The 27954-nt window shown below is 38.9% G+C and overlaps 1 protein-coding gene across 1 annotated transcript; it reads right to left on the reverse strand.

The window, feature by feature from the left end:
• Nucleotides 1-139: 139 nt before the first annotated feature.
• LOC121873320 lies at nt 140-27954 on the reverse strand. Its single transcript, XM_042376833.1, has 6 exons — nt 27936-27954; nt 27326-27411; nt 21942-22074; nt 15545-15677; nt 6914-7019; nt 140-384 (listed from the first exon to the last, which is right to left on the reverse strand). Exons 3-6 carry the CDS (start codon nt 21982-21984, stop codon nt 274-276), a joined length of 393 nt encoding a protein of 130 aa, XP_042232767.1. The 5' UTR covers nt 21985-22074; nt 27326-27411; nt 27936-27954; the 3' UTR covers nt 140-273.

The following is a 27954-nucleotide window of genomic DNA, read 5'->3' on the forward strand; positions in this document are numbered from 1 at the left end:
TACCAGTACGTACTTCATTTACCTGTGGAAATAGTTTTAATATATCTAACTTGAAATTTTTAAATCTATCTATTTTTACAAAATCATCAGACAACACAATGTGGGATCAAGAGACCTAATACTGTAATGAAAAAACAACTTAGATGAATGAGCTTCATTTTCTTTCACATAAAATCTTTGTTTTCTCAAAGATCAGGAAATACAATAAGAACTAATTTTACAAATGATTTCACACTTCAGTTACCTGCTGAAGTAGAAGCTTTCTAGTAACTGCTATTCTTGAACATTTAGCATTCCTGTAATGAGCGACTGCAGGGCTGATATATCACCAAGTGTGTTACGTAAGTCTGTTACAGTGTGAGTCAGACTACTTATACAACTGTCCTGAAAATAGAAATTCATAACATTTATAAATAATTCAAATTGTTTATCAAATATGCTATATAAAGGACACAATTTTCTTAAACAAACAAATAAATTACAATAGCCATCAACAAACAATGGATCAGATTTTTCATGTGACAGTAAAGGGAAAATTAAAAAAATGAAGGGTTGATCCTGAAATCCAATTTTATGGCTGGAGTATGGTACAGCTGCTCCTCGACTTACGACGGGGTTAGGGACCCAAATCCAGGTCGTAGGTCGAAAATGCTTAAATAATACATAGAAAATCTAAATTGGGTGTCTCTTTTTCTTCTCAGCACCACAAAACTCTCACTTTTAAGCTTGCCAGCCATTTTAAAGTGAATTACAAATTAAAATTTTGTCAGTACACAGAGCAATCACTAACGTTAGGACTCGAAAATACGTAATTTGACAAATTTTGGTACGACTGAGGCGGTCGTAAGTCGAGGAGTAGCTGTATATACCAGGGGTGTCAAACATGCGGCCCGACACACTCATGCATGCGGCCCGCGGCCCATTTGCTGCTCCAACCTTACCTTGAGGAGCTAAAACTAAATAGTGAGTGTATCCCTCAGCTGAATAAAATAGTCTGTTGTTTCCTAGAACAAAATACTCAATCAACATCACCAATGAAAGAACAATAAGACTAGAGATGGTTTTAACAGTTAATTGGCAACAAAATTAAAGGAAAAACTAATAGCTCTGAACCCGAACCATCAAATTTATAATGTGCATTGTATTATACATAAAGAAGTGTTGTGTAGTAAAACATTAAAGATGGATAACGTCATGGATGTTGTTATAAAGACAGTGAAGCTTATACAAGCACGAGGTCTGAACCACAGACAGTTCAACTGCTTATTGGAGGAAAATGAGAACACACACTGACTGCCATATCACACTGATGTTCGCTGGTTAAGTCGGGGAGTCGTACTGAAGCGATTTTATGAATTGCGCAGTGAAATACAGATGTTTATGGAACAGAAAGGAAGGGATTTGCATGAACTGAAAGATAATGAATGGGTTCAAGATCTAACTTTCATGGTGGATATTAAAGAACACTTAAATTACGTGAATACAAAGATGCAAGGACGCAATAAATTGGTGACAGAGTTTTATGACTGCATTCGTGCCTTTGAGATGAAACTTCAGCTTTTTGAACGGCAACTATCAGAGAGTAATCTTTCTCACTTTCCGACCTTGAAGTCCCTGCAAGGCACACCTGAGTTTCATGCTGATATCAACACAAAAAAGTACTGCATCAAGATTTCCAAATTAATGAATGAGTTCCAAGAAAGATTTGCTGACTTTCAAAGACTTGAGAAGGATTTTTTCATTTTTTGGGACCCATTCTCTGTTGGTGTTAATGAGGTACCAGAACATCTTCAGTTAGAATTAATTGAGCTCCAGTGTGATTCTGTGTTGAGGAACAAGTTTTCAAGTGTTGATGTTGGCACATTTTATCAATATTTTGGACCAAATTATCCCAGGATTAAATGTTTTGCCTCAAAGATTATGTCAATGTTCGGAAGTATATATGTCTGTGAACAACTCTTTTCTGTGATGAACTTGAACACGTCTCGGCTTCGGTCTCAACTTAATGATGCGCACCTTAATTCAATACTGAAGGTTGCTACAGCTCAGTCGTTAGTGCCAAACTTTGATGCACTGGTCCATACCAAGAGGTGTCAATTATCAGGAAGCAGCAGTAGAAAATAATAAGATTGATCTAGGTAAGTAAACACTTGATTTGTTTGTTTTTAAGGGTTTCGCATGAGCGCAGACTAAGTCCACCTTTCTTATTTTGTCGTACTACTCACCTAAGAGGTGATTGCGAAGTGCTCATAATTATGTTCCTTGGCCCGCATACTGTGTACTCATATTAAATCTGGCCCGCCTTGGCAAATGAGTTTGACACCCCTGATATAGACACTCCCTAGGTTATGGATGGGTTCCATTCCTGCAGGCTATCGATAAGCCAAATTATCCATAGACCGGAAGTGACCCATCCATAGGTAATCATTGAACGCACATAGTGCACATAATGTTTCTACAATTATTGTACTATAAAGGTATGGGACCATTTATCCGACATGCTTGAGATCTGGTAGTCGCCAGATAGGGTTTTTTCCAGGAATTTAGAGCATACAGTAAACCCACTGTACCTGGCTGTAAAGACTCTATTCAGATCACTAGCTTTAAACATACACTGTAACATTAAAACTTAAAATTGTAGGCATATATACATCAATAACAAAATCACATAAATAGTATTAATGAAAGCGTTGAGAGCAGAAATGATACAAGTTAGTGTTCAAACTATGTCGCAGATGCCCCAGTGCTTGCTTAGCAACAGTGCTATGCAACGGACCCTCTGACTTCCACAAACACGCTCGCCACACAGCTTCCCGGTGGAAGTCCGTAGATACATAAAATTTTATACCTTATGACAAGTATTTATTTTTGCACTTTCTGTATGTAGAATTGTGTGTATATGCAACCAAATTGTGCAATGGGAGATATTGGGAGGGAGAGGTAGGGGCACTACTGTCTTCTGCCCTGCACTGTAAATCATCATCATCATCATCATCTGCTTCAGGCTGTGCTCTGGGAGCAAAAAATTTATCCAAAGTTGTTTGATGTTTACAGCATATCTTGTCTTTGTACAGCTCACTGTAGCAGCTTAAGCCATTATGAATTACTATTGCAACTCTGAGGTTATGCTCACAATTGGGATCATTAGCAGCAAAGATTTGCAAACCTTCCCATATAAGTGCAAACGCTTTAGCCATTTCTTTTGCAGTCACCTGAAATAGGGAGGGTGGAGCTTCTATACCCTCCTCTTCTCCAGCAGCTCACTCGTGTTCGAACAGCATCAGATCCTCATTCGACAGATCTTCTCAATGGGACTGTAGCAACTCAACCACATTATCTTCTATGACTTCAGCAAAGCCTACATCATTTGCAAGAGTCACAATGTCTTGTTGAACTTGATGTATACTTTCTGCTTGTGGAAAATCTCAAAAGTCGTGGATACACTCTGACCATGTTTTCCCAAACACCATTCATTGATGATGACTTAACTTCATTCCACGACTCGACTTTGTTCTCCACAGCATCCACAATGTTGAAATCTTTCCACAAGTCACAAACTGCAGGTTTATCCTCCCCACCAATTGCTTTTATGAATTCTTTAAAAGTTCTTCTTAGATAACACGCCTTGGAAGTTTGAAATTACACCTTGATCCACTGGATGGAGCAAGGCAGTTGTGTTCGTGGGATATACTCCACTCTCACATGATCAGAAAGATAATTTAAGTTCACTGAGTGACTTGGTGCATTGTCTAAGAGGAAAAATACTTTGCTGGATATATTACCTATGCCTGTCACTGTGCCTTTTAACAGTATTCATGCTTGGTGGTAGCAAACACCAAGAAATTCACACAAAATAAATTATAATTTCTGTGAATATTTTGTTGTTCTATACAGTACAGTACAATATTGCAATTTTCGTGGAGAAATTAAAAAAAAAAAAAAAAGCCTCATTTCCGTAAGGTTGAATATATGTGCTGTATTCCGTATGGGCGAATTTCCGCAACCTGAGTATCCATAACGTGGGTGATACCTGAATTTACCCGAAATTACAAATTAAATATATGGTATTGTACTTTATATCTTATGATAATTACCAATATTTTTCTATCACTTTCTGTATGTAAGATTCAGTGTATGTAACTAAATAGAAAAATAAGAAAATTACACATATCTACCTGATGTTATGAGTTATAAAGCATAAAAAGCAAAAACAATCTCCATAATGAATATGAAACCACTAATTACCCCGCAGTTGAACCGTGGACCTCATATTCGAAATTACCATGCTCAGGAGTACCTATAATGTGATTTTCGAAAAAATCTGATTTTAGGCCCAAACTGTCGAAAATGCAAGTCTTACACAGTAGTAATTTCTCGACCAAAAAATACTTTTCTATCAGAATTAAAATTTAAGGGTTTTAACTAATTAAGTATTTACAGAATAACACATTAACATCAAAATTGCACTTAATTTGGCAATAAATTAGCAATGAAAAATTTCATTAAATTATCCAAGCGTAATTACAACCACTAATTACTCCGCAGTCAAATCGTGGACCTCATATTCAAAATCACCATGCTCAGGAGTACCTATAATGTGATTTTTAACAAAATCTAATTTTGGGCCAAAACTGTCGTAAATGTAAGTCTTACACCTTAGTAATTTTTCGACCAAAATATACTTTTCTCCCAGAATTAAAATTTAAGGGGTTTAACTAATTAAGTTCTTACAGAATAAAACATTAACACCCTGGCTGGGAGGGAGAGAGCCAGCGAGCCAGCCATCCAGCGAGGGAGGGAGGGAGCGAGCGGGAGGTGAGGTTGTAGTGGACTTCTCCCCTACAAACGCTGTTTGTCGCTAAGTAGCCGACCCCGCGAATTCCCCAGTGTATGCCTCGTGGTCTGGATCAACCAGCGCCGCCATACATCACGGAGGTCAACTACTAAGCCACGCCTACCCCCGCTATTTAAGACCTGACCTCGTGGTGACCTCTCTCTTCTTCTAGCTACAGCCGCAGCAAGCAACACCTCCTCCTTCGCCGCTGCCTGGCGGCCCTCGCTCCCGCCGGCGAGCATGGCGACCCACAAGCTGTCCTCCTCTGAGCATCCTCACCAACCAGCTCTCTCTACATCACGCTTGTAACCATGCTGCCTTCCCAGCACCAGGCTGCATTGTACATCCAATACAACATGTATACAGAGAGCACATTGTGAGTTCCTTTTCCCATCCCATCCTGAGTGTGAACCCAAACATCCCGTACCCCACAAGGTGATATGTTTGACAGTTTGAGCCGAAGGTCTCCTGTGTGTTTATTTAACAGTCCTACTAAGCTTCTCTCATTTTAAAATGCCAGTGATATGACCTGGGAGAATAATTAACATTGCTGAAATTCCTATAAGATAGTGATTAATTTGAATATAAACAAGCTATAATTTGCATTAGACATAAAAATTTTAGATCTAATTTAATAATTTTATTAGAGCAAAAATGTTTATCTTTTGTGCAAAATATATGACGTTTATATTTAAATTATTCGCTGTCTTGCAAGGCTTCCAGTAATGCAAATTATATTCTTCCAACTTTAGTCTGTGATATTATGTTAGATAAAAACTTAAAGCCTACTGTATAACCACGAAACCTTTGCTGGGGGGGGGGGATGGGAGGGAGGGGTGACAGTGACATGTTTGACAGTTAGCACCGAGGTCTAGTGAAGTATTTATTTGTACTTTAGATTGAGTTTTTGTTTTTTGCTTATAAAATTTCATAGAAGTGACCGGGGAGAATATAATTTACATGGCTGGAATTCTTATAAGATAGTGATTAATTTGAATGTAAACATGCCATAATTTGCACTAGACAAAAATTTTAGTAATCATTTTGTACATTATTTTGATTACATGTACAGTTCAGCTTTGCCCTTAGGACAGTGTGTGCATGTAAATGAGTTTCAATAAATGAATAAGTTATATATATCGAGCCAAAAATAATAGTTGAAAAACTTTATGTAGACAGACCTTGGATTGCTAAATTTTAGAATGACCAATAATTTTAATACAGGTTGACAACCCTTTTTCCGAAATTCCGAAAACCGAAAAGCTCTGAAAACCAAAAGTTTTTTTTGTGGGGCAATTTTTTTTTTTTTTTTTTAACAGGGATTAGCCCACCCGAGCATAGATCACTGACCCACATCAGGGCCTGGGGGGCGAAAATGTAATAGTAATAATAATTATAATAATAATAAAAATTATTCTTAGTAAATAAAAATGTTAATAAAAATACACCAAAATAAAATAATATGATAACATTAATAATAACAATAATAATAATAAAATATAATAAAAATAACAATAATACAGGAGTACTGTAATAATAAAATAATAATAATAATAATAATAAAGAAATACATGAATGAAAAAAAGATAAAAAATGAGAAACACGACCTAGACCTATGAATTATTATTATTATTATTAGTATAATTTTTATTATATTTTCGCCTCCCCAGGCCCGGATGTGGGTCAATGATCTATGCCCAGGTGGATTTCGGATAAGGGATTGTCAACCTGTACTGTATAACAAAATGCACAAATTTTAAAGAGAACAATTTTCTTGATATTTACTCCATTAGAAACGAATGTAAACATAGAAGAGAGTACTGAATTGGCTGAGTACCTCCTCAGCTTATCAGCTGATGTACAAAACAAAATGTGATTTTCGTAAGGATTTCGTTAATCAATTTTTTTTTCGTTTAACCGAATTGAAGATTCTTATGGAAGGTAATTCGTTAACCGAAGTGTTAGTTAACCGAGAGACCACTGTATACCTGTACAAACAAATTAATCAAAAGATTTTAATTTGTTTACTTCAAAATTTTAATAAATCAAAAGTACATGAAACATTCAATGTTTACTTACCGATCTCTTGAGGACTGAGTTTTGAGCATGATCTTCAACTAGGCGTATGTGTGAATCAACATTGCTTAGTATGTCAACAAGCTCTCCCACTAAAGTAATCAGGTCCCTGTGGGCATAAAGAACAATTGTAAAGTATGTAAATTTAAAGAAGAAAATACATTGAAATGCACAAACAACCCTTTATACCCCTGCTTATGTAAATTAGTATGCATGTAGTGAAGCATTATTATTTTCATCCGTTATGGAGCATAAAAAGCAAAAACAATCTCCATTATGGTCATTATGTATGCAACTATGACAAATTGAAAATCAATCCACTCAAAACTGTTAGGCGTTGATTATACAAACTGTAAATGTACATGTAAAGTATTAAAGGATGTGGGAGGACCTGGAAAATGATAAAGTTCTGAATATACAGTAGTAACTACAGTAAAGACCCTGAGTACTGGACCACTTCAGTAACGACATGTACAAATAACAACACGTCTCTGAAAAAATGATTTGATGTGAAAAAATTTTTGCGTACCTTGCGGATCATTGTTATTGTTGTGGAGTGATACGGCCTAGACAACATTGCCCATGAGAAATATCTACAAATTTATGTCTTCCTTGGCTTTCCCAGAGGTGGGAGACTCAGCAGGACACTTGAGTTTTCCTCTCACCAATAACGGCAAATATCACATTGATAACAAGGTTAAGCAACGATAAATAACAATAATGTTGATTACATGAGCGAGAGCAGGTGCGATCATGTTGAAACAAGTCGCTGAAATGAGATACACAGAGTGGCCATTATTGGTTTCTCTTCGCTCATGGTGGGGTAAGTAAACACGTACATGAAGAATTGCTTTGTTGAGGAACTTGGACAGGTGACGGCAGGATTCAGAATGACTACTGTATATTATTTAACAAACAAGTCAACTACTACAATACATATAAGGAATGGAAACTGTCTCATTCACTATAGTACAGTGACGCATGAGACTATCTCATTCAGAACTCGTTCGCATGCAGACCACAAGAGGGCAGCACTCGTACTAGAACAATACTGATACACACACACGCACGTACACCTAGCAGACATCACACACCTCCCTCCAGGACGTCAAGGGTGACGTATGAATCTCTGCCGTCTGAAGATCCCTCGTCACTGTACGTCTTAAGTCCCAACGAATCGTCAGGCGCAGTGGTTCCCGTCGTTGTCGTCCAGAGCGGCATGGGTTGGGTGGTGACGCAGGTAACACGGGACTGTCAGGACGCACTGTCACAGTAGCGCAGTGTTGGCCAGCACCAGATGATGGACGCTCAGCCTCTGCAGGTGGCTGTCTGGAACCAGCGACACCCACTGGCATCATGGGACGATGAGGGCGGAGAAACCTGCGATTCCTCCACAGGGTGCGGCCCCTGCCCATCTTCACCAGATAGTCTCACCTGGATCCGATGCCGACAATGACACCCAACCGTTCCCACCATCCTGACGTGTGGTCCTGCACATCCACATATGACCCGCGCTGCAGTTTGGGGAGTGGTCGAGCTGAGGCACTGTGTTGCTCCTTGGCCTGTCGAGGCAGATGTACAGCTTCACTGTCACATTCATTTGCCCCACGTTGCCACTCCACCGTGAATGCTCGATGATGTGCAGGAACAGATGATCATAGCGGATGTCCAAACAAGACCTGAGCAGGTGACCTCCTGTCAGCACACGGGGTATTCCTCAATTCCAGTAGCCCATGTGCAAAGTCATCCTCGTCCAGTCTGCCATTCCTTGTAATGGTGCAGACTAATTTCTTCGCGACCTTAACAGCCGCCTCTGCATGCCCATTGGCGCGTGGGTTGTATGGGGATGTGATATGGTGATCTACCCCCACTGAGCCAGGAAATGGCGGAGAGTCTACGAGGTGAACTGAGGACCTCCATCTGTCTTCATGGCAACAGGCATGCCAGTATCTGCAAATACAGAACGCAAGACACATACCAAATGAGCTGCAGATGTTGTTCTAGGGCAGGAAGATATGTACGACCACCCAGACAGGCAGTCGATGTAGACGAGGAAGTACTGTTGGCCACGTGGAAGTAATCTGCAGACACTGATTAAAACTCACGACTTGGGGATCGTCATCTTGCCATAATGGTTCATTCTGATGGCTAGGCAAGAGTGGTCGGCACAGGGAACAGGATGAAACTGCCAGTATACAGTCTGCCGAGCACCTCTCTTCGTCCTATCCACTCCCTGGTGCCCGTCATGCAGCCTCTCCAGTGTCTCACGTCGAAGGCTGCAAGGAATCAAGAGTCGTGAGGCCGTCGTCCACAGCGAGCATGTTGCGAACGCCCCAGTAAGGTCGTAAAGCATGTTCCAAATCCTGACGGTGCTCTGGGAATCCTCTCATGATGACATCACACAGGGCGGTGTACTCTGCGTCCCGGGTGGCAACAGCGCACACCATAACTAGCGTCTGGTCTTGTAACGGCGCCAGTTGGGTGCCCTCCTAGCAGACTGCACTAAGAGCAGACACTACGGCAGCGTGTAGAGGGTCCTCATCTTCCAACCCCAGGACGTCGTCCTCACTGGATGGATCCTGGATTAGAGCACGAGAGAGAGCATCAGGAATGCAATAAAACTTACCCTGTACATACAGATCTTCTCATGCATACGCTGCAGCCTCGGATTCTCGATCTCGCTGAGGAGCTTCCTGTTGGGAATAGGCACCAGGGGACGATGAGCCACAACCACGTCAAAATGTGGTAGCCCAGTGAGGTAGGTGCCACACTTCAAGACGCCCCACAGTACAGCCACCAACTCCAACTCCACCACTGCATACATTGATTCTGCATCAGTGAGAAATCTTGACCTGCATTGCGTGAGCCTCCATTCCTCCTCATGCCGCTGCCGCAAGACGAACTCGAGGCCATGCATCTTGGATGTTTCAGTCTCCAGCATGTTTTGTTCATTCTAGGAGATGGGCTGAGGTGCATCTGGGTAGACTCTCAGTCTTTTTAGTATTTTGTGTTTCTCTCAAGTACCAAACTAAATTATTCCATTGAAACAACACTTTGATTTAATGCGAATTTGGTTTAAAGCGAACTCTCTTGGAACGTATCTCGTGTTACATCGATGTCCTACTGTACTGGGAAAGGTCATATTAGGAACTCCTTTTGTCATTGCATTGGAACTTCAAAAACTAAACTTGTGAGCATTTCTATCTGAGGGAGTGAATATTAAGTTTTTCAATATGTTAGCCCAGATTTCATCTATTTCAGAGATCATTTTTGGGCAAATTTCAGGCCAAGAAATTGTTGTATCACCTTCTAAAAACAAGGAATGAGGACCCACAAATGTCTTGCCTTCCTGTTTCTATTTAAGTGCTGGGAAATCAGGAAGTTTAGAAACATTTTCATAAAATACCTTGAATAAGGAATCCACAGACTCAGAAGTGGTTGAAAATAAAGACTTAGATCTTACCAATGTTACCCAAAGCCTGTTTGGATCATCCTTACACTCAATGTTCTCAATCAGCTGCGTGGAAGTCGACAGCAGCCTGGTTCCACCCGTAGTAACCAACACTTTTGCGCCAGGCAAAAGAGTTTGCCAAAATGGGGACAGGATGAAGTCACTCTCAACAGGCTCTCCCTGCTCCATTGACTGAAAACAATGGTGAGTGACAACTTCCTCATCCTGATCCTGGAATCCACTAAACTTGAGCTGACTAGGTAGAGGTTCTTGCAACCTTCCTACTGCCTCATTATCCTGGATGTCCAAAAACCTACTTTTCTTAGCAGAAGCAGGTTGGTCTAACTGGGGATTAAGTCTCTTACCTATCACCCATAAGCCTAAACTTTCTGCCAACTTGGGATCTTTACAGTGTACAGTATTACATTTACAAATTTACTCTTTAAGGCCTTATTCCCTCTATTTTTAATTTGGCTCTTCAAAAATTCCTTCTTATCTCCTGCAGCTTGATTAATTCTAAAAATTATGTCATAATAAACTGCACAATCCAATGGTAAGAACAGGTTGTCTGAGACACAGCTGCTATGATTTATGCAAGCCAAATGAAGATCTAACTTGGATAGCCAAGTTGCCCTATATCCTTGATAATTATATGTAGTATGTCCCCTTGGGTCATAGGTGAACCTACTACCCCTGTACTACCGAATTCACATCCTCTAGTGACGGAGACTTCCTTGTATGCAATGTATGAGCTGAGCCATCAAATACCTTGTAGCTCCTCACTCAACACTAACTCCCCAGTGACTGTCCCGGGGTCCCCTCCATCGTCTAGCAGCCCAAACAACTGTCCTTCATCATCCCGTTGCACATCACTCATCTAAACTAGGAGGAACACTATGAGTCACTCAAGATACTAACATATACAGTCTCTCCTCGACTTACGACATATTCGACTTACGACAACCCGGACATACGACGGCCATGGCGGTATAAAATATTTTTCACATTACGTATTTTCGAATCCTGACGTTAGTGATCGCGCTGTGTGCTGACAAAATTTTCATTTGTAATTCCCTTTAAAATGGCTGGCAAGCATAAAAGTGAGAGTTCTCGTGGTGCTGAGAAGAAAAAGAAACACCCATTTTAGAATTTCTATGTATTATTTTCGCCTTTTCGACTTACAACCAAATCAACTTATGACCTGGTCGTCGGGACGGAACCCCGTCGTAAGTCGAGGAGAGACTGCAGTCGCATTTTACCATCATTATCATAATAATACAAGGGAGATTACATTTTCTTCCAAACATAATCAATATGACTGATTATGGTGATATCTCACTATCTCAATTTAATATAAATTCATTTTAATATCTCCTATTGTTCTTATGAGTCACCAGTGAGACATTCTTAAATGACTATATCATACACCTCTCCCTCCTCTAATCTCAATTGCCCCTCAGCTCACTGAACTCTACTCATTGATCAAGCTAAGATTCAGTTCAGAGCGATCATAACCATCATCAAGGTCAGGTCATCCGTTCGGCCATGATAGAAGTCAGTGTGATCATACCCTATTGGCGGCCCTGACAGAGTTCAGTGCGTTTATATCCTTAGGTTATTTCCAGGGACCACCCAGTTCTCTATTTGTTGCCAACCAGGTCACACAGACATCACCACTTCAACTAATCATTCTTGAGTGATGATGCCTGAGCTAGCATCAAGTCACCCGGCAGGGTTGACAGTGCTGAGCCGCTACCTTAGTGCTCCGTTGGCCAACATTGCTCACCAATACTCTAATGAGATGTATTGGGCTGAGAAATCCCACCATCTGAGTGGTTCTCATATAACCTATGGCTGATGATACAAAGTTCATCCCAACATAATTCTAGATTGCTATTAAGACCGGCAGGTCAGCATCCAGAAGGATCACTAAGACTAGCAGCCTTGCAAAGGTCATCCGGGGAGGGGCTGAAATAGCTACTGAGGACATGAATAAAAAAGAGTTATGAAGAAAAAACTTAATTCCAGTCCGAATGCCAAGAGTAATCATAAAACCCAGGGAGGGGGGAAAATCACATCCCATAGGACGGGAGCCCAAAACTTTTCGTGAACGAACATGGATGGGGGGAGGGGGGGGGGATGGTAGAATGGCCACATTCACCATGGTAACTCATCATAACACTTGCACAGTAATAGTTGGAGCTAAAATTAAAAAAAAATTAATTAAAAATACAGTGAAGACGAGCCGAGAAGGGCTAAAAACAAACGTCATTCACAAGGTGACTTGAAAACAGAGCATCATTAGTCACTAGACTTCGACTGTCTTCCCATGTAGAAGACGAGCCGCGGTTGCCATGACTGGCCAAACTGTATAAGAACTCCCCCAAACACAAAATCTGAGTGACATCACCAAACCTAAAGCCTCTCAATTTGCTAACCGTGATAAGATGTAGAATTTCCAAAGGCAAATTCCTTGTGGCACTTATTATTCCAGCACTCACAACACAAGATAGTGGAGCCTTCTATGTGTGTGTTTACTGCTGAGTCACCAGGCAAAAAAGATGACAGCAGTGATGCGTGTGCTGGCTGGTGCGGGAGGGAGTTTTGAGAATTGCAAAGAAATGCCAGGTAGCGACGTGTCCTCCTAATGTTACGTATTTTAGTCATTATTAGATGTTTTAATTGCCTGTATGTTGGCCTGGCTCGTTAATGCAAGGCTTATACATATGCAGGTACAAAGCTAGACGTCGCATTCTGGATTGAACAAAAATAACCATAACATAGTTCACAGCTGGCACAAAAAAATATTTATTTCCTTTATGTTTTTGACCTCATGAAAATTTTTTGGGCACAATCTGTTTGAACAATGGTGTGTGAATGTATAAAAAAAAGTATGTCTAGCCAGAACTACAAGTTGAACAATAATATAGCTCACAGCTCAGCCTCACCCACACTGAGTGCCACTGGGTTGGCTGCAGAATTACATGCCATCTCCACATATATTATTCCTCATTACCGTATATCTCGGCCTACAAGACGGAATTTGAACAAAAAAAAATCAGCCCAAAGTTAGGGGGTCGTCTTAAGCACCAGAGATAAAATTCTTACCTCTTAAATTTTGCGGTTTAGCGTGTCAAGAGTGGTGATGGAAACATGGTAAACCACTCACAAGGTCCTACCACTAATTATTTTATACTGAAACTTACATTTGGGAAGCTGGATTAAAATGAAGATTACCGGTATATTAAAATAATAAAAATGTATTATAAACCAGTCTAACATACCGTAAAAGAACAATATACCCCGGTAATAAACACAGCTGCTATCATCACCCCCCCCCCCCATTTGCCAGTGACGAGAAAGGGAAAGCGACCTTGACAGTGACCGCCTGTGGCTATTTTTAGCCGTCCTTGTGTTCGGAGGTGGTCAGTAATGCATATCTGTATATTTACTGATCATAATACTTATCTCCTATAAATAATTAATTTAAAATTAATTTTTTTACAAAGAATATTCAGTAAATGACTGCGTTAATTCTTGAAACTACCGACAGTGGTAAATTTAGGATGAGAATGATTAACAGAAGTCACGTCATGGATTCGGAGTTTGGTCCTTAATGATCATAAATGTCTGGTCAACTTCACCTACCAGGTATAATGGTAGCCTCCCTTTTTCGCGAAACAAGTATATAATTAAAGAAAATACTTGCAGTGTGTTTAATGTATTACAATATATTATAGCTAAATAAATAAACAAATAAATCGGCAAATCTATTTCAAGTAAATGGAAATATTTTACTCACACCAACATTAGTTCCAGTTAAATAACTGACGCTTAAGTGAGTCACTAGTGTACAACAGCGGGTAAAATTTGATGCCAATACTTGAAGTGAATTGGCATTATTTTAAATAACCAACCATAAATAAATGGAAAAAAGATCAAAGGTGAAACATTATATTGTATGTATGTTGTGTTGTCAAAGGAAGAGAAACAATTGAAACTCAGTAATTGTGTGTAAATGAGGCAGTAAGATAAATCAGCAACCTAAGACTTGGTCACAATTTTCGTGATGCCATATGGAAGTAGGGTCTACCATTAGACAATACTGTACATTATGCTTCCAATATCTTCCCAGGCAGTAGAATCTCCCTGTTTGGTAGCTGCCTAAAACTTTTAGTAATATTACTTTGATACAACATGATAAATTTGACAAACAATGAAAATAAACAAACAAAAGTTATTTACCAAGACCTTCTCTCTCAGAACAGAGGGGAGATAAGACGGCTATTTATAGCCCGTCTTTGTGTAGGAAGTCGACCACACTAGAAATAATTCATTTAAAATTTATATTTTTTACATAGAATATTCAGTACATGACTGCAATTATAAAATATTGTGAATATATATATATATATATATATATATATATATATATATATATATATTTGTGTAATAAATGTATGTAGTAAGTATGTACAGTAATCTTTTTCACTCAAATCCTAATGAAACACTATTGAATTAGAATACTGTAGCTCGCTGAAGCAAGCTTATAAATTAAAGAAAATACTTCCAGTGTGTTTAATATATTACAGTATGATATAAATAAACAAATAAATCGGTAAATCCATTTTAAGTAAATGAAACAATTGTATTCGACACCGACATTAGTTCAAGTTAAATAACAAACTTTTAAGTGAGTCACTAGTGTTTACACTACATCAACCGGTAACGTTTGATGCCATTACTTGAAGTGAATTGGCTTTATTTTAAAAAACCAAGGATGTGTAAACAGCACTGGTCAATGGGATGGTTGGTAAAGGACTACTGGGTCAGTAAGCTCCCAATGGTAAGTGTCACATTTGGGGTACCGGTCTTATACAGCGAATAGGGCTCAAAAGCTACTTTTTAAATGGAAATTTTGGGGGCCGTCTTATACACCCCGTCGCCTTGTAGGCCGAGATATACGGTATCCTCGTATCAATTATTTCGCTTAATGTTAGGTTTTCAGGAACGCCTCTCCATCGTTAAACAAGGGATACATGTATAGGACTTTATATATGTGTCTCAGGGAAAACTTCCATGAACCCCTTGTTTTCCATTAGACCCAGCCCTTGCCAACCATGGGAATATTCTAGAATGCAATTGTCACAGTTGGTGTGGGATTACTGAACCTACTGACTCACTTGTGGTAATGATAATGCATGGTAAGGAAGTTGGCAACTAGAGGCTGTTGCAAGTGGTATATAAGCAAATCCTTGTTCTCTATGATGGTGCGCATATGATGCTCTGCTTCCTGACACCAAGTTACTTTTCTACCTGAAATACACATAAAACAAATGAAGTTACTTTAAATGAGTAATAAATAAGAAGTTTATGGAATTATAATTTGTCGACCACATTTCATAAAAAAAAAAACACTTTGTGAGAAAAAATATAATGAGAGCTGATTGTTAAGGAATACAGTATAATGCATAGTATTTTATTTCTGATTGGCTATAACATAACTATTAATGACCGTAACTTATCCGCATAAGCACAGAAACATTATTTTCATATGCTGTACATCCCACATGAACTTGTGAAACAAAATAAAGTTTTGAAGCATTGAGAAGAGTTTACTAATCAGTACATACAGTATAGTCCTGCAATATTAATAAAAGGTGTGGGTGGAAGCTTATCTGGTCATACACTAGCAGTATGTAAGATTGAATCCAAGTCAGAATGGTTTATAAAATGAGGCTTAGTTGAAAAATCCACCAAGACAAATGAGGTTGTGATCCTGAAATCTTACTTCCCGAGTCAAGATTGAGCAACTCTCACATATTCAGAAAGTCTAGAAGGCTGACAACCCATGTCTCTATGGTCCAACATTTGTAAATGGGGATCTAAAATATCCAATAAATTTAAAAGTGCATAAACTTTCTCAACCATACCAGATTCCTTGGAAGGAGACACTTGGTGTGTGTGTAAATACAGTCAGTTCTGCTATAACGCGATAGTTGTGTTCTTGTAAAATATCGTGTTATAGAAAATAGCGTAATAGAAATAACAGGCTTATGGAGAAAATAGGGTTAGGTGCAGATTACTACTCGAAATCGAAAAAAAATTAGTAGTTAGCCTAACACAAAGGATAGCACAGTCTAAATAAATGTTACATTCATATCTAATAATGAAATCATACAGTAAATGTAACACTTTACCTTGAAAAAATATGAATATAACTTGATGGGGGAGAAGGGTGATTTTGAGGTTGATAACATCGAGCTTCTCTTCAAGTGTTATATCCTTTCTTTTGCAATCATCACCGGGAATTTGATCACCAGAACGCTTCTTGGAGATATTCTTCTTTACCATATTCACAGTTAATACCACAAAATTGGAGAAATAGTAAGCAAAAATCGCGTTACAGCAAACAAGCGTTCGCGTTATACAAATATCGTTCCTCTTCATAAATCGCGTTAGAGCAAATTTGCGTTATCAAAACACGTTATAGCAGAACTCACTGTAATCAGAATTTTTTTTTATTAAAAACATGAGTCTACCCTCAAGTCCGTGCTTTCGTAATAAAGTAATAAAGACTGTTACATTTTTAATAAAAAAAATCTGATTATTTGTGAGAAGATTTTCCAATTTTTATATAATTATATGCGTTTTGTGTGTGTGTGTGTGTGTTACAATACAGGTAAAGGAAATTACTGTCTCTAAAATGAATGGCTCCCTGTCCCAGCTGTGAAAATGCCTGCAACTTTAAAACTACCCACAGACATTCTTGGGTACATCCAGAGTGTCATTTGCAAATAACCGAGAACAGCAAAGTAAAAATCTGCAAACTTGGGGGGCATACTGTACTGTAGTTTTATGTTTGGGGGATATTCCTTTTTTGTAGCAACATACATCCCTTTATATAATGGTAGTCAATGAGAAAAATGTCTTTGACTTATGAAAAATATATTTATAAATTGCTAGGCATTAACATACAGTAAAAGTCCAAAAATCCGGATGCCAGAAACCGAACCACCTGAGAATCCGAACTTTTCGAAAACTCTCAAACTTTTTAAATATAGCGGGCTTTTGTGTGTATTTGCGCATGCGTGAGTGCCACAGCTGCACAGCGACAACAAGCGACCACGCGGTCGCCACTTTAAAACGAGCAATCAAACTGTGACAACGTATGTAATTCTGAGTCCTTCTCTTTCCATTTACAGAGTACAAGCCCATAATAATGGCTCCTAAAGTAGATAAACTTCGTTGTGTGAAGGGAAAGAAGAACATGTTGAAATTGAGTGACAAACTTGAAATAATTAAGAAACTATAATGTGGTGTGAGCAATTCTGTTCTAATGGAAACATACGACATTGGAAAGTCTACAATTTATGATATAAAAAAGGCAAAGAATAAAATTCTAGAATTCACAACTTCTTCTGAGCGGTACAATAAAATTGCTGATAGAAAAAGTTTACATTGGACAAAATTAGAAAATCTTGATAAAGTGTTGCACGAATGGTTTTTGTTAAAACGATCAGAAGGTATGGCAATTTCTGGGGTGATGCTTATGCCAAAGCAAAGTCTTTTAAGTAGCAAATGAACAGTGAATCAGAGTGCTCATTTAGTGATGGATGGCTCAGGAATTTCAAGACTCGTCATGGTATTAGACAGTTAGATATTGCTGTACCTGTTCATCTCTTCTTTATTCCTCCTTAAATTTGAATTTTAAAAGTACTGCCTGAGAATCCGGAAAATAAAAAAATCCGGACCGACCCAATCCCCAAGCAGTCCGGATTTTTGGACTTCTACTGTACCTAGGTTAAAAGCTAAGCTTCGCATTCTGGATTGAACAAAAATATATTTACAAAAGGTTCTTCTCGAACGTATTCTTTTCATAAATCGGAACACTCCTGTACTTTTCTCCATTGAATTTGAATATTACGGTACAGTACGTGGTGATTGTAGATTTTTTATATATATATATTTTTTTTTACGGGGAATAGCCCACCCGGGCACAGGTCATTGACCCACATCAGGACCTGGGAGAAAAAAAAAAGAGAGAGAGAGAGAGACTATTAACCCCTATACCCCGGGCTAGGGTGGCGCCAGCCGTACCCTCCACACAGGGTAAAACGAGAAAAATCAACTTTTCCAAAAATAATTTTTAGCGTTTATAAATAAAAAACAATAAAAAAGATGCAAGAAAAACTATACATTGTCCCTCTAGAAACTTCCGTGGCGCCTCAGTGACGAGACAAATAGAGGAAAAGTTTTTTACGTCAAGCGCTCGCTGTCACTACTTAGGGGTCATTTTTCCGCATGCCTTTGTGTACGATATGGCCAATAATGCATATATTTACTGATCATAATACTTATTTCCTATAAATAATTCACTTAGAATGTTTTTGTTTTTTTGTATATATTTTTTTCATAAAAAGTGCTTGGCGACACACAGCAGTCTGTCACCAGCTCTCTGGCTGTCTTTGTGTTTGGTATAGCAAGTAATGCATAAAATAATAATAATTACACAAATAAATACATTTATAACATAATCATAGCATTATTTTCCAGTAATACTACACTACAATACAACTACACTACTATTAGCAATATTACTTTGATACATGATAAAATGGACAAACAATGAAAATGAAACAAACAAAAGTAGGTGATTATGTTCAGGAAGCTTTCCTGGGCATTTTAACAGTGACGGGGCACCCCGGTCGGACGTTCTGGAATGTCACCCGGGGCCTAAGGCTTAGTTAATTTACACCATGAAGATGCCGGAAAACCAGCTTTTTGAAGTGAGACAGATTGTATCAGTCTGGAAACACAGAAGAAGGCAGAGCATTCCACAGTTTGGTTGTGTGAGGAAAGAAGGATGCACTATAACGAGTTATTCTAGTGTGCCCAACATCCACCCAGAAACAGTGAGCACTGCGGGCAAGATGAGTGTTACGAGCCCACAGCCTTGCTGCCGGTACACAGGATGCCAAATCCACTGAAATTGCCCATTAAAGTACCTGTAAAAGAGAGAATGAAGCAAAATTGCGGCGAAGAGAAATTATCAATTAAAGCAGAAGAGTTAATAAGACGAAATGCCTTTGATTGCACCCTATCTAACAGCTGGACAAAACAAGAACCACCCCAAATATGAGAGCAGTATTCCAAGTTAGGACGAATGAATCCTTTATAAACTTGAAGCAACTGCTCAGGAGTGAAGTAGCTATGACATCTGTACAGCATTCCCAGCTTTCAGGAGGCAGCTTTAGCAATGTTGTGGATGTGTGGCTTCCATGACAAATGAGAGGAAATGGTGAGATCTAGCATATCGATTTCAAAATTTAGCTGCACAGATCTGCATTGATAGATGAAACAACATCAGCTCTAGAAACAGATCTAGTTTGAGAGTTAAGGGGAAAGAAAGAGTGAACAGTAGAATCATCAGCGTAAGAAAGGACAGAATTAGTAGTAGTTTTTTTGTGAAATAAATCTTTGATAAAAAGAATGAAGAGAGTAGGTGAAAGAACAGAACCCTGTGGAATACCACTATTGGTAGAGAAAGAGCGAGACATCGATCCCTCGGAAACAACTCCCATGGATCATTCTCAAGGAAGCTAGAGATTCGAGAACAAAGTGGGGGAGAGAAACCATAAGAGGGAAATTTAGAAAGAAAAGACTTGTGCCATACCCTGTCAAATGCTTTGGAGATGTCTAGGGCCATGACAAAAGTTTCCCCATAATCCCTAAGAGAGGATGACCAAAGATGGGTGCAGTAGGAGAGCAGATTACCAGTAGATCTAGCCTGGCAAAAGGCATATTGGTGATCCGACAAAAGAGAAAAGGGTTCAAGGGGTGAAGTTAGGGCAATGGAGCGATAGTTAGAGGGATTAGAATGGTCACCCTTCTTCGGGATGGGCTGAACCCAGGCATGCTTCCATAAAGAAGGAAAAGTTTGGGTTTTAAGGCAAAGGCGAAAGAGGTGAGCAAGCACAGGGGCCAGAATTTCAGCACACTCCCTCAGAACATGAGGGAGTATTCCATATGGTCCATGCACCTTACTCACATCCAAATTGAATAATACACCAGCAACCCTACGGGTGGAGATTATAGGAAAGTGCATAGATTCAGTAGGAGGAGCAAAAGTAGGAGGGGTAGAGTTGGAATCATCTAAGGTGGAGTTAGAGGAGAATAAAGTGCCTAAGAGATTGGCTTTATCAGAGGTACAGTTGGCTATAGTTATCAGATCGGAAAAGAGGGAGAGCAGAAGTTATTTCAGATGTTTTTGGTTAAGGACCAGAAGGATTTACTAGAAAAAGAGTCAGTCAGGTTAGCAGTCTTTCTTTTTATAAAATTCACTTGGCCCTACAAAGAATAGCTTACAACGATTCCTGGAAGTAATGAAATTGGAGTGGGTAACAAGAGGAGATAGTTTCATAACTTGATATGCCCTATCTCTCTCCCTACACACAAGAGAACAAGAGTGATCAAACCATGATTGTAAAGTGAAAGTTTTGGTAGAAGATGGGATAAATGCACTCATACCACCCAGTATAACCCCAGAAATGCTGTCAGCACATACTGAGGTGTCTTGAGTGGAAAAAGCAACATTCCTCTCAGGGAAAGTAGGAGAAGAATTCTCGCAAGGATTGTCAGTTTGCCCTCTGATTGTACCATTGTTGGCATTTAGAGGAGGGGGGGGGGGGTCATGACCAGTTTGATTTAATAGAAATAAGAGTGTGACCAAAAGACCCTAATGGGGCAGAAATTTAGTATGAATAGTATGAAGGGTTAGAGGCAAAACAAAGGTCAAGAAAGTTAGTAAGTTGATCGTGTTGATCTGGAACACATGTAGGGTGCTAAATTATTTATTCCAGATCATTAAGTAAGGAAAAAGAGAGTGCCTCAACTCCACCAGGGTCATCCCTTGTAGAGCCAAGTCATTCTCTATGATGTACATTGAAATCCCCTAGGTAGAGGATCTCGGTGTTGGGGTGTGTAGATAGCAACGATTCATGGCAAGAAGTGAGATAGTTAAAGAGTTCCAAATAGCTGGTAGAGTTGGGAGAACAGTATAGGAAACAAAGAAAAATAGTCATAGTTGGTAGAGATATTTTGAGCCAGATGACATCATAAAGAGAAGATTCAAGATCCGTGAGTCAAGCTATAGGTGTGTGTTGCAGTAGGCGCATACACCTCCCTTAGAATGGAAAGAGGTATTAAGGTTGTAGTTGGGGACTTGAAAGGGTTTGAGTGAAGCTGTTTTGGTAAATTTTTAGGCTTACTAACATTATAAGAGTTAGAGAGTAATGAAATGCAATAACTGCATTATTTAAGCACATTTTCAGTATTACTTAAGGAAAAATTATGAAAATAGAAAAAATAATAACTTTGGGTTTTTCTTGGTTCCAGCTACCCTTCAATACAGTGGGACAAAGTGCAGGCAGTGACTAATATCCTCTACCCATTACAATCTTAACTATTCTCTTAGTTATTAAACATAAGTTATCATGATTTTGTAAAAAAGAAAGAATATAAGGTTATAATAAGGAGAAAACACAAAAAAGTCTTACTACATTACCAACCCAATCATACCTAATACTTCTGGATGTGTAAGTGAGGATGAATTTTCATTCATTGTAGCTATGTTGATCTTCTCAACTATAGTGGTAAGTTTCTGCCGAGCTTTAGCCAAGGCAGACACATCCTCCAAAAAGCTATTCACTGCCTGTAACATGAAAAAAAAAATTATATAATACTGTACAGGGTATATAAACTAGTTAGAATAACAGCCAAGAGAAGTCCAGTTAAAATGAGCAAAATGCTCTTAAAAAAATATTACAGGGACTCATGAAAAAATTACATTTCACAAGGGTACACACAATCAAAAAGTATCTTGAAAATGGGTCCAATGAATTTAAAAATGAACACTGTAACTCCTGTTGCCTCAGTAGAGCTGTCAAAATCCTTCATCCGCTGTGTCATATTGTCACACACAAAATTATAAAGATACTTTTTGATTGTGTATACATCTAATTTTTCATGAGCTATTGGCTGAAGGAAACCATGTACAGTATACTGTACATACAGGCATCCTCCGCATTACAGAAGGGTTCTGTCCCTGGAAAATTGACTATCACGAAATTCCGTAATGTGAAACCTATTTTCCCACTGACTTCCATTATAAAACTGGAGATGCGTTCCTACGGAATTTTTTTCGGCTCCAAAAACGTAATTCAAGCACTTTTATGAATGAAAATAAACATTTATAAACACATACAATACAGTACATTAAATAATTTATGATATACATGTAATATGAAGAGAAATACTGTTGGATTAAATAAAAATATTGTACTGTACTCGCCACAAAAGATGTTGACTGCTGCGTGAGGATAGGTGGTGCAAAGGGAGTTATTGGGAGGGAGAGGGAGGGGCACTACTCTCTTCTGCCCTGCCCTGTAAATCATCATCTGCTTTCGGCTTTTCCCTGAGGGTGAATAGCTCATCCAATGTTGTTTGACGTTTACGGCGCAGTGTAGGAACTGAGAGCATTGTTAACTGCTCTTGCAACCTTGATGTTCCTTTCACGGTTGGGGTCGTTATCAGCAAAGATTTGCAGACCTTCCTGTATTAGTGCAAACCCTTTAGACATATCCTTTGTTGTCAACTGAAGTGGGGTAGGTGGAGATTCTACATCTTCTTCTTGTCCTGCAGCTTGCTCTTGTTCCAACATCATTAGATCTTCATTAGTCAAATCTTCTCTATGGGACTCTAGCAACTCAACCACATCTAATATCCTATAGGATTAGCCGTATGTCTGTCTGTCTGTTCTGGGCAGCCGAAACGGCACAATCTTTTTTCATCAAATTTGGTGGAAAAATCGCAAAAAATTCGTAGAGTGGAGCAAACCTGGTCCCATGTCGATGGTTTCTTTAGGAAGGCATTAATTAAAAATTTTATTTACGATTGAAAACGATGCAAGTCTACGGACTTGGCGCACCCTAATTAACCATGCAAGTCTACAGACTTAGTGCACCCTCATTTGCTGTACGCTAGCCAAGCATGAGCGTTCAAACTTTCACTGGGCACGAAGGTGCCCGCGATCACTTGTCATTTTCTATGACTTCTTCAAAACCTACATTGTTTGCAAGAGTCACAATGTCTTGTTAAACTTGTTGTAAACTTTCAGCTTGTGAGAAACCTTGAAATTCATGGACACACTGGCCATATGTTTTTCCATGAACCATTCATAGCCGAGGTTTTCACTTCATCCCATGACTAGGCTATATTATCCACAGCATCCAAGATGTTGAAATTTTTCCAGAAGTCCCTAATTGTAGGTTTATCCTCCCCATCAATTGATTTTATGAGCTGCAAAAAAGTTTTCCTAAGATAATATGCCTTAAAGTTAGCTATCACACCTTGATCCATTGGCTGCAGCAAGGAAGTTGTGTTCTTGGGGATGTACTCCACTCTCACATTATCAGAAAGATCATTTAAATTTACTGGGTGGCTTGGTGCATTGTCCAAGAGGAGCAATGTTTTATTAGATATGTTACGCCTGGCATTGTATCTTTCTACAGCAGGGCAAAAAAGTTAGTGAACCAGTCTTGGAAAAGGGTCATATTCATCGAAGCCTTCTTATTGGAACGCCAAATCACAGGTAGATTAGACTTGGCATAGCCCTTGAGAGCCCTTGGATTTTCTGAGTGATACACAAGTAGGGGCTTTAATTTCATGTCACCCGAAGCATTTCCTCCCACAAGAAGTGTTAGACGATCTTTGGATGCTTTAAAGCCTGGTGCTGATTTTTCTTCAGTGGAAATAAAAGTTGTAGCAGGCATGCGCTTCCAGAAAAGCCCAGTTTCATCAACATTGTACACTTGTTCTGGTGTGTAACCTCCTTCATCAATAATTTTCTTCAGCTCAGCAGGATACTTCTTAGCAGAATCTGTATGAGCACTAGCAGCTTCACCGCTCATTTTGATGTGTAAATTAAGGCGCTTCTTAAACCTTTCAAACCAGCCTTTACTAGCCAGAAAAGGTTCAACCTCAGAAGATGCACCTTCCTCTTCCTGCAAATCATTATATAAACTGATGGCTTTCTGTTGAATAACCATAGTGTTTAGTGGCACATTGCATTTAGTCTGATCTTCAATCCAGACACTCAGGAGTCGTTCCATATTCAACATCACATCACTTCGATGAAAATACAAGGTTCGAGCAGTTAATTGAGTAGCAGCATGAGCACTTGACCTAATTTTGTCCTTATTATCCCGGATTGTTCCCACTGTTGAAGTAGCAAGACTTACTGTTTTTGAAATCTAGCTAAGTTTTTCTCCAGCATCAAACCTTAAAACATCAAGTTTAATATCCAATGTAATGCCTTTGCAGCTTCTTTTTGCACTACTGAGGTCACTTTCACTTGATGGCCTCTTTCCAGTCATCTTGAATAAGGGTAATGCACTGTACTGTACTTACACTGGATGTAAACAATGGAGCGACTCCCCGTGGCGATGCCACGCTTGGCGGTAGCAAACACCAAGAAATCCACACCAAACAAATTATCATTTTTAAAATAATATATCATTTTATGGTGATTTTTTTTTTAAATTGTAAAAATTTACCTCCAATTTCCGGAAGGGCAGATTTACGGGCCGTATCGCGAAATTATTGGTCATAATTTACAAATTCCGTAAGAGCGAAAATCCATAACCCGAGCTTCCGTAACACGGGGACGCCTGTGCTAAATAATCATGATGATTATTAGTGTAAAGTACTCCTGCTTGACTGTCTGGCTCTCACAAATAAGTACTGAACAGGGGTAAAAGGGGAACTGTCAGTTTTGAAGAGAATGAAAAAACATTACTCATAGCAAGAACTGGAATTAAATTTTTCATCAAGTTACTAATACAATTACAGTAAGAATATAAATATTGCCTGTCCTCAAGTTTTGATATGAGAATAGTTTTTTGTATGTTTTACTCAAATATGACCTTCATTTCTTGTGCAAATTAGCATTTTTTGCAAAAACTGAAAATTTTCATTTACAACAGAAACTGCTAATTTACCCCCCAAAAAGGCAGATTTTAGTAAAACACCAAAACACACACACACACACACACAAAAAGTTCAATATTGCAGACTGACCCGCAGACGAGATATTTGTTTTGCTGTTTATCTTATAACTTTATTTTCATCAGTGAGTTTTGATATGATAATCATTTCTTGTAAAATATGTTTAGTTTGGTAGATACTGTAATTAGGCGACTAGGCGCGCACTACTTTGTCTTCTCGGTGGTAATGCGGCGGTGATGTCTCATCCAAGGATGTAAACAGCCAATCACATTGACTTAATTCAAAACACTCTGCGGCCCAGGCTTGATCAACACCAAAGCTCAGTGAATGCTTAAGAACCGTTCGGTACGGACGGCTGTTCTAACGTCCACAAAAAACGTATAATTACACCATGCCATAATAAGTTCGTTCTGTTTAACTTACCGGAGGGTGAAGCGGTTATCATTTGGTTTCGCACATCTTCAAATCGCATAAAAGCACTTACTTTTAGGCAATTTCTACCTCATATATACATTCCACAACCCGCCATTTCTTGCCCCACTGCGAGCTGTCTGGAGCCATGAGGCATGTCACACTACCTGCCTCTGCTCCCTTGAACATACCTGGCGAGATGTGAAGGTACCTTTTCAATAGATAGTACCTGAAGCAGGAGAGACTGCACCACTTCCTCCAGGTTGTTGCCCAAATGTATGAACTTATTAACTCTCTTCCTTTAGTCGAAAATCTCTCTTCCCTTTCTCTTCGCCGCAGTGTTGCTTCACTCTCTCTTTTACAGGTACTTTAACGGGCAATTTTCGGTGGATTTGACATCCTGTGTACTGCAGGCAAGGCCGTGGGCTCGTAACACACGTCTTGCCCGCGGTGCCCACCATTTCTCTGTGGGTGTCGGTCACACGAGAATAACCCGTTATAGTACCTCCTTCTTTCCTCACACAGCCAAACTGTGGAATGCTCTGCCTTCTTCTGTGTTTCCATACTTATACAATCTGTCTCACTTTAAAAAACTGGTTTTCCGGCATCTTCGTGGTGTAGATTAACACAGGATAACCCTTTTCTTCTCTATTTTCAATTTCTTTCTGTTCTTTTTTTCTCGCCCCCCAGGCCCCGTTGTGGCCCGTTTGACCTGTGCCCAGGTGGGCTAATTCCCATAAAAAAAAAAATACATTCCAATGCAGCACATTAACGTAAGTAAAAAATAACTTGTTTTCTTCCCCGCTGGGGTTAGGTGAGGTTAGGTTAAAATTGGTTAATTTAATGAAAGTTAGGGGTGTAGATGTTTGGTTTCTGATGTACAGTATTTGGATGTATATTGTTCAGATATCACCTTCGTTTTTGATGGAAAATAGCCGTTTTTGATCAAGGATGACTTGCATTTTCTTATTAAAAGTGCGCTTTTCCCATGGCAACGAAGGTCAGGTCTGAACAAAACACATCAAAATAAACCAGAAATCAAACATTTTGTGAAAAAAAATCACGGGTGATGTGTTGTAACAATGCTTCTGCTGCTTGTTTTTCATATCAACTTTGGTTAGGTTACATTTAATTTACAAATAACCATGACAATGTCCGCTGTAGAACACAGTGAAATAATGGTGTTTTTATAATCGTTTTCTATGAAAAATCAACTGTGGTCAGTTGTCAATGATTACCGCTATTTTTTAATCTTTGTCTGTAATATTGAAAATTGGATACCTGTGTACAACCAAAGGTTTAAATATTAACCAAAACGAATAACTCGTCTGCTGTGAAGTCCTCCATATTAGCCACGCCAGAAATGCCATTGAAGAATTGTCAAAACTACTGGTTGCAATTTAAAATTCCCAAGACTCGTTTAGTGGCAACAAGTAAACTAATACTAAAAATCCTAGTTTGTCTAAGAAATGTAATACATACATTACCTGACTTGAATTAAATGTGCTCAGGTTGTCCTGTGTTGCTGTGCTAATGACATCAATGGCTTCACCAGCATCACCTTCCACTTCATCTGGGTAAAAAGATCTGATTATATCACCCAAACCATGATGAGCGAGTAATAAATCTTCTATTCCAACCTCACCAGACATTATTCAGATGATAATATTGGAATCAGTGGCTGCCTCGGGAGTGTGTTGTTGTGGTGGTTCAGATGTTTTAAAATCCCGCGGTATAACAATCACACAAATGAAGGAGTTTGAGATTTCTAGAAACATTTAACCAACAAATGTTATCTGTCAACTACCAGGCTCGCTTTATTTCCGCTTTAATTTTTTCGAGGTAGGGTACAATTTTGTGAAATAGTAACAGAAATTAGTTGATAAATGCTAAAGTAATTTTTTATTAGAATTGTAAGAGTAAATCATGTACCTAAAATTTTAGTATATCTTGAAATAAAATTAGAGATTATTACTCAGGAACATTATTGAATAATTTGAGGGTTAAAATTGGACGTCGGATCACCTGAAGAATCGTCGCCCCAGAATGTCCACGTACAGTATATGAAATAGGTTAACAAACATGTTTTACATTCACCACCTCGATGGACGGTGAC

Source organism: Homarus americanus, unplaced genomic scaffold (assembly GCF_018991925.1).
Source record: "Homarus americanus isolate GMGI-L3 unplaced genomic scaffold, GMGI_Hamer_2.0 scaffold32929, whole genome shotgun sequence".
Lineage (NCBI taxonomy): Eukaryota > Metazoa > Arthropoda > Malacostraca > Decapoda > Nephropidae > Homarus > Homarus americanus.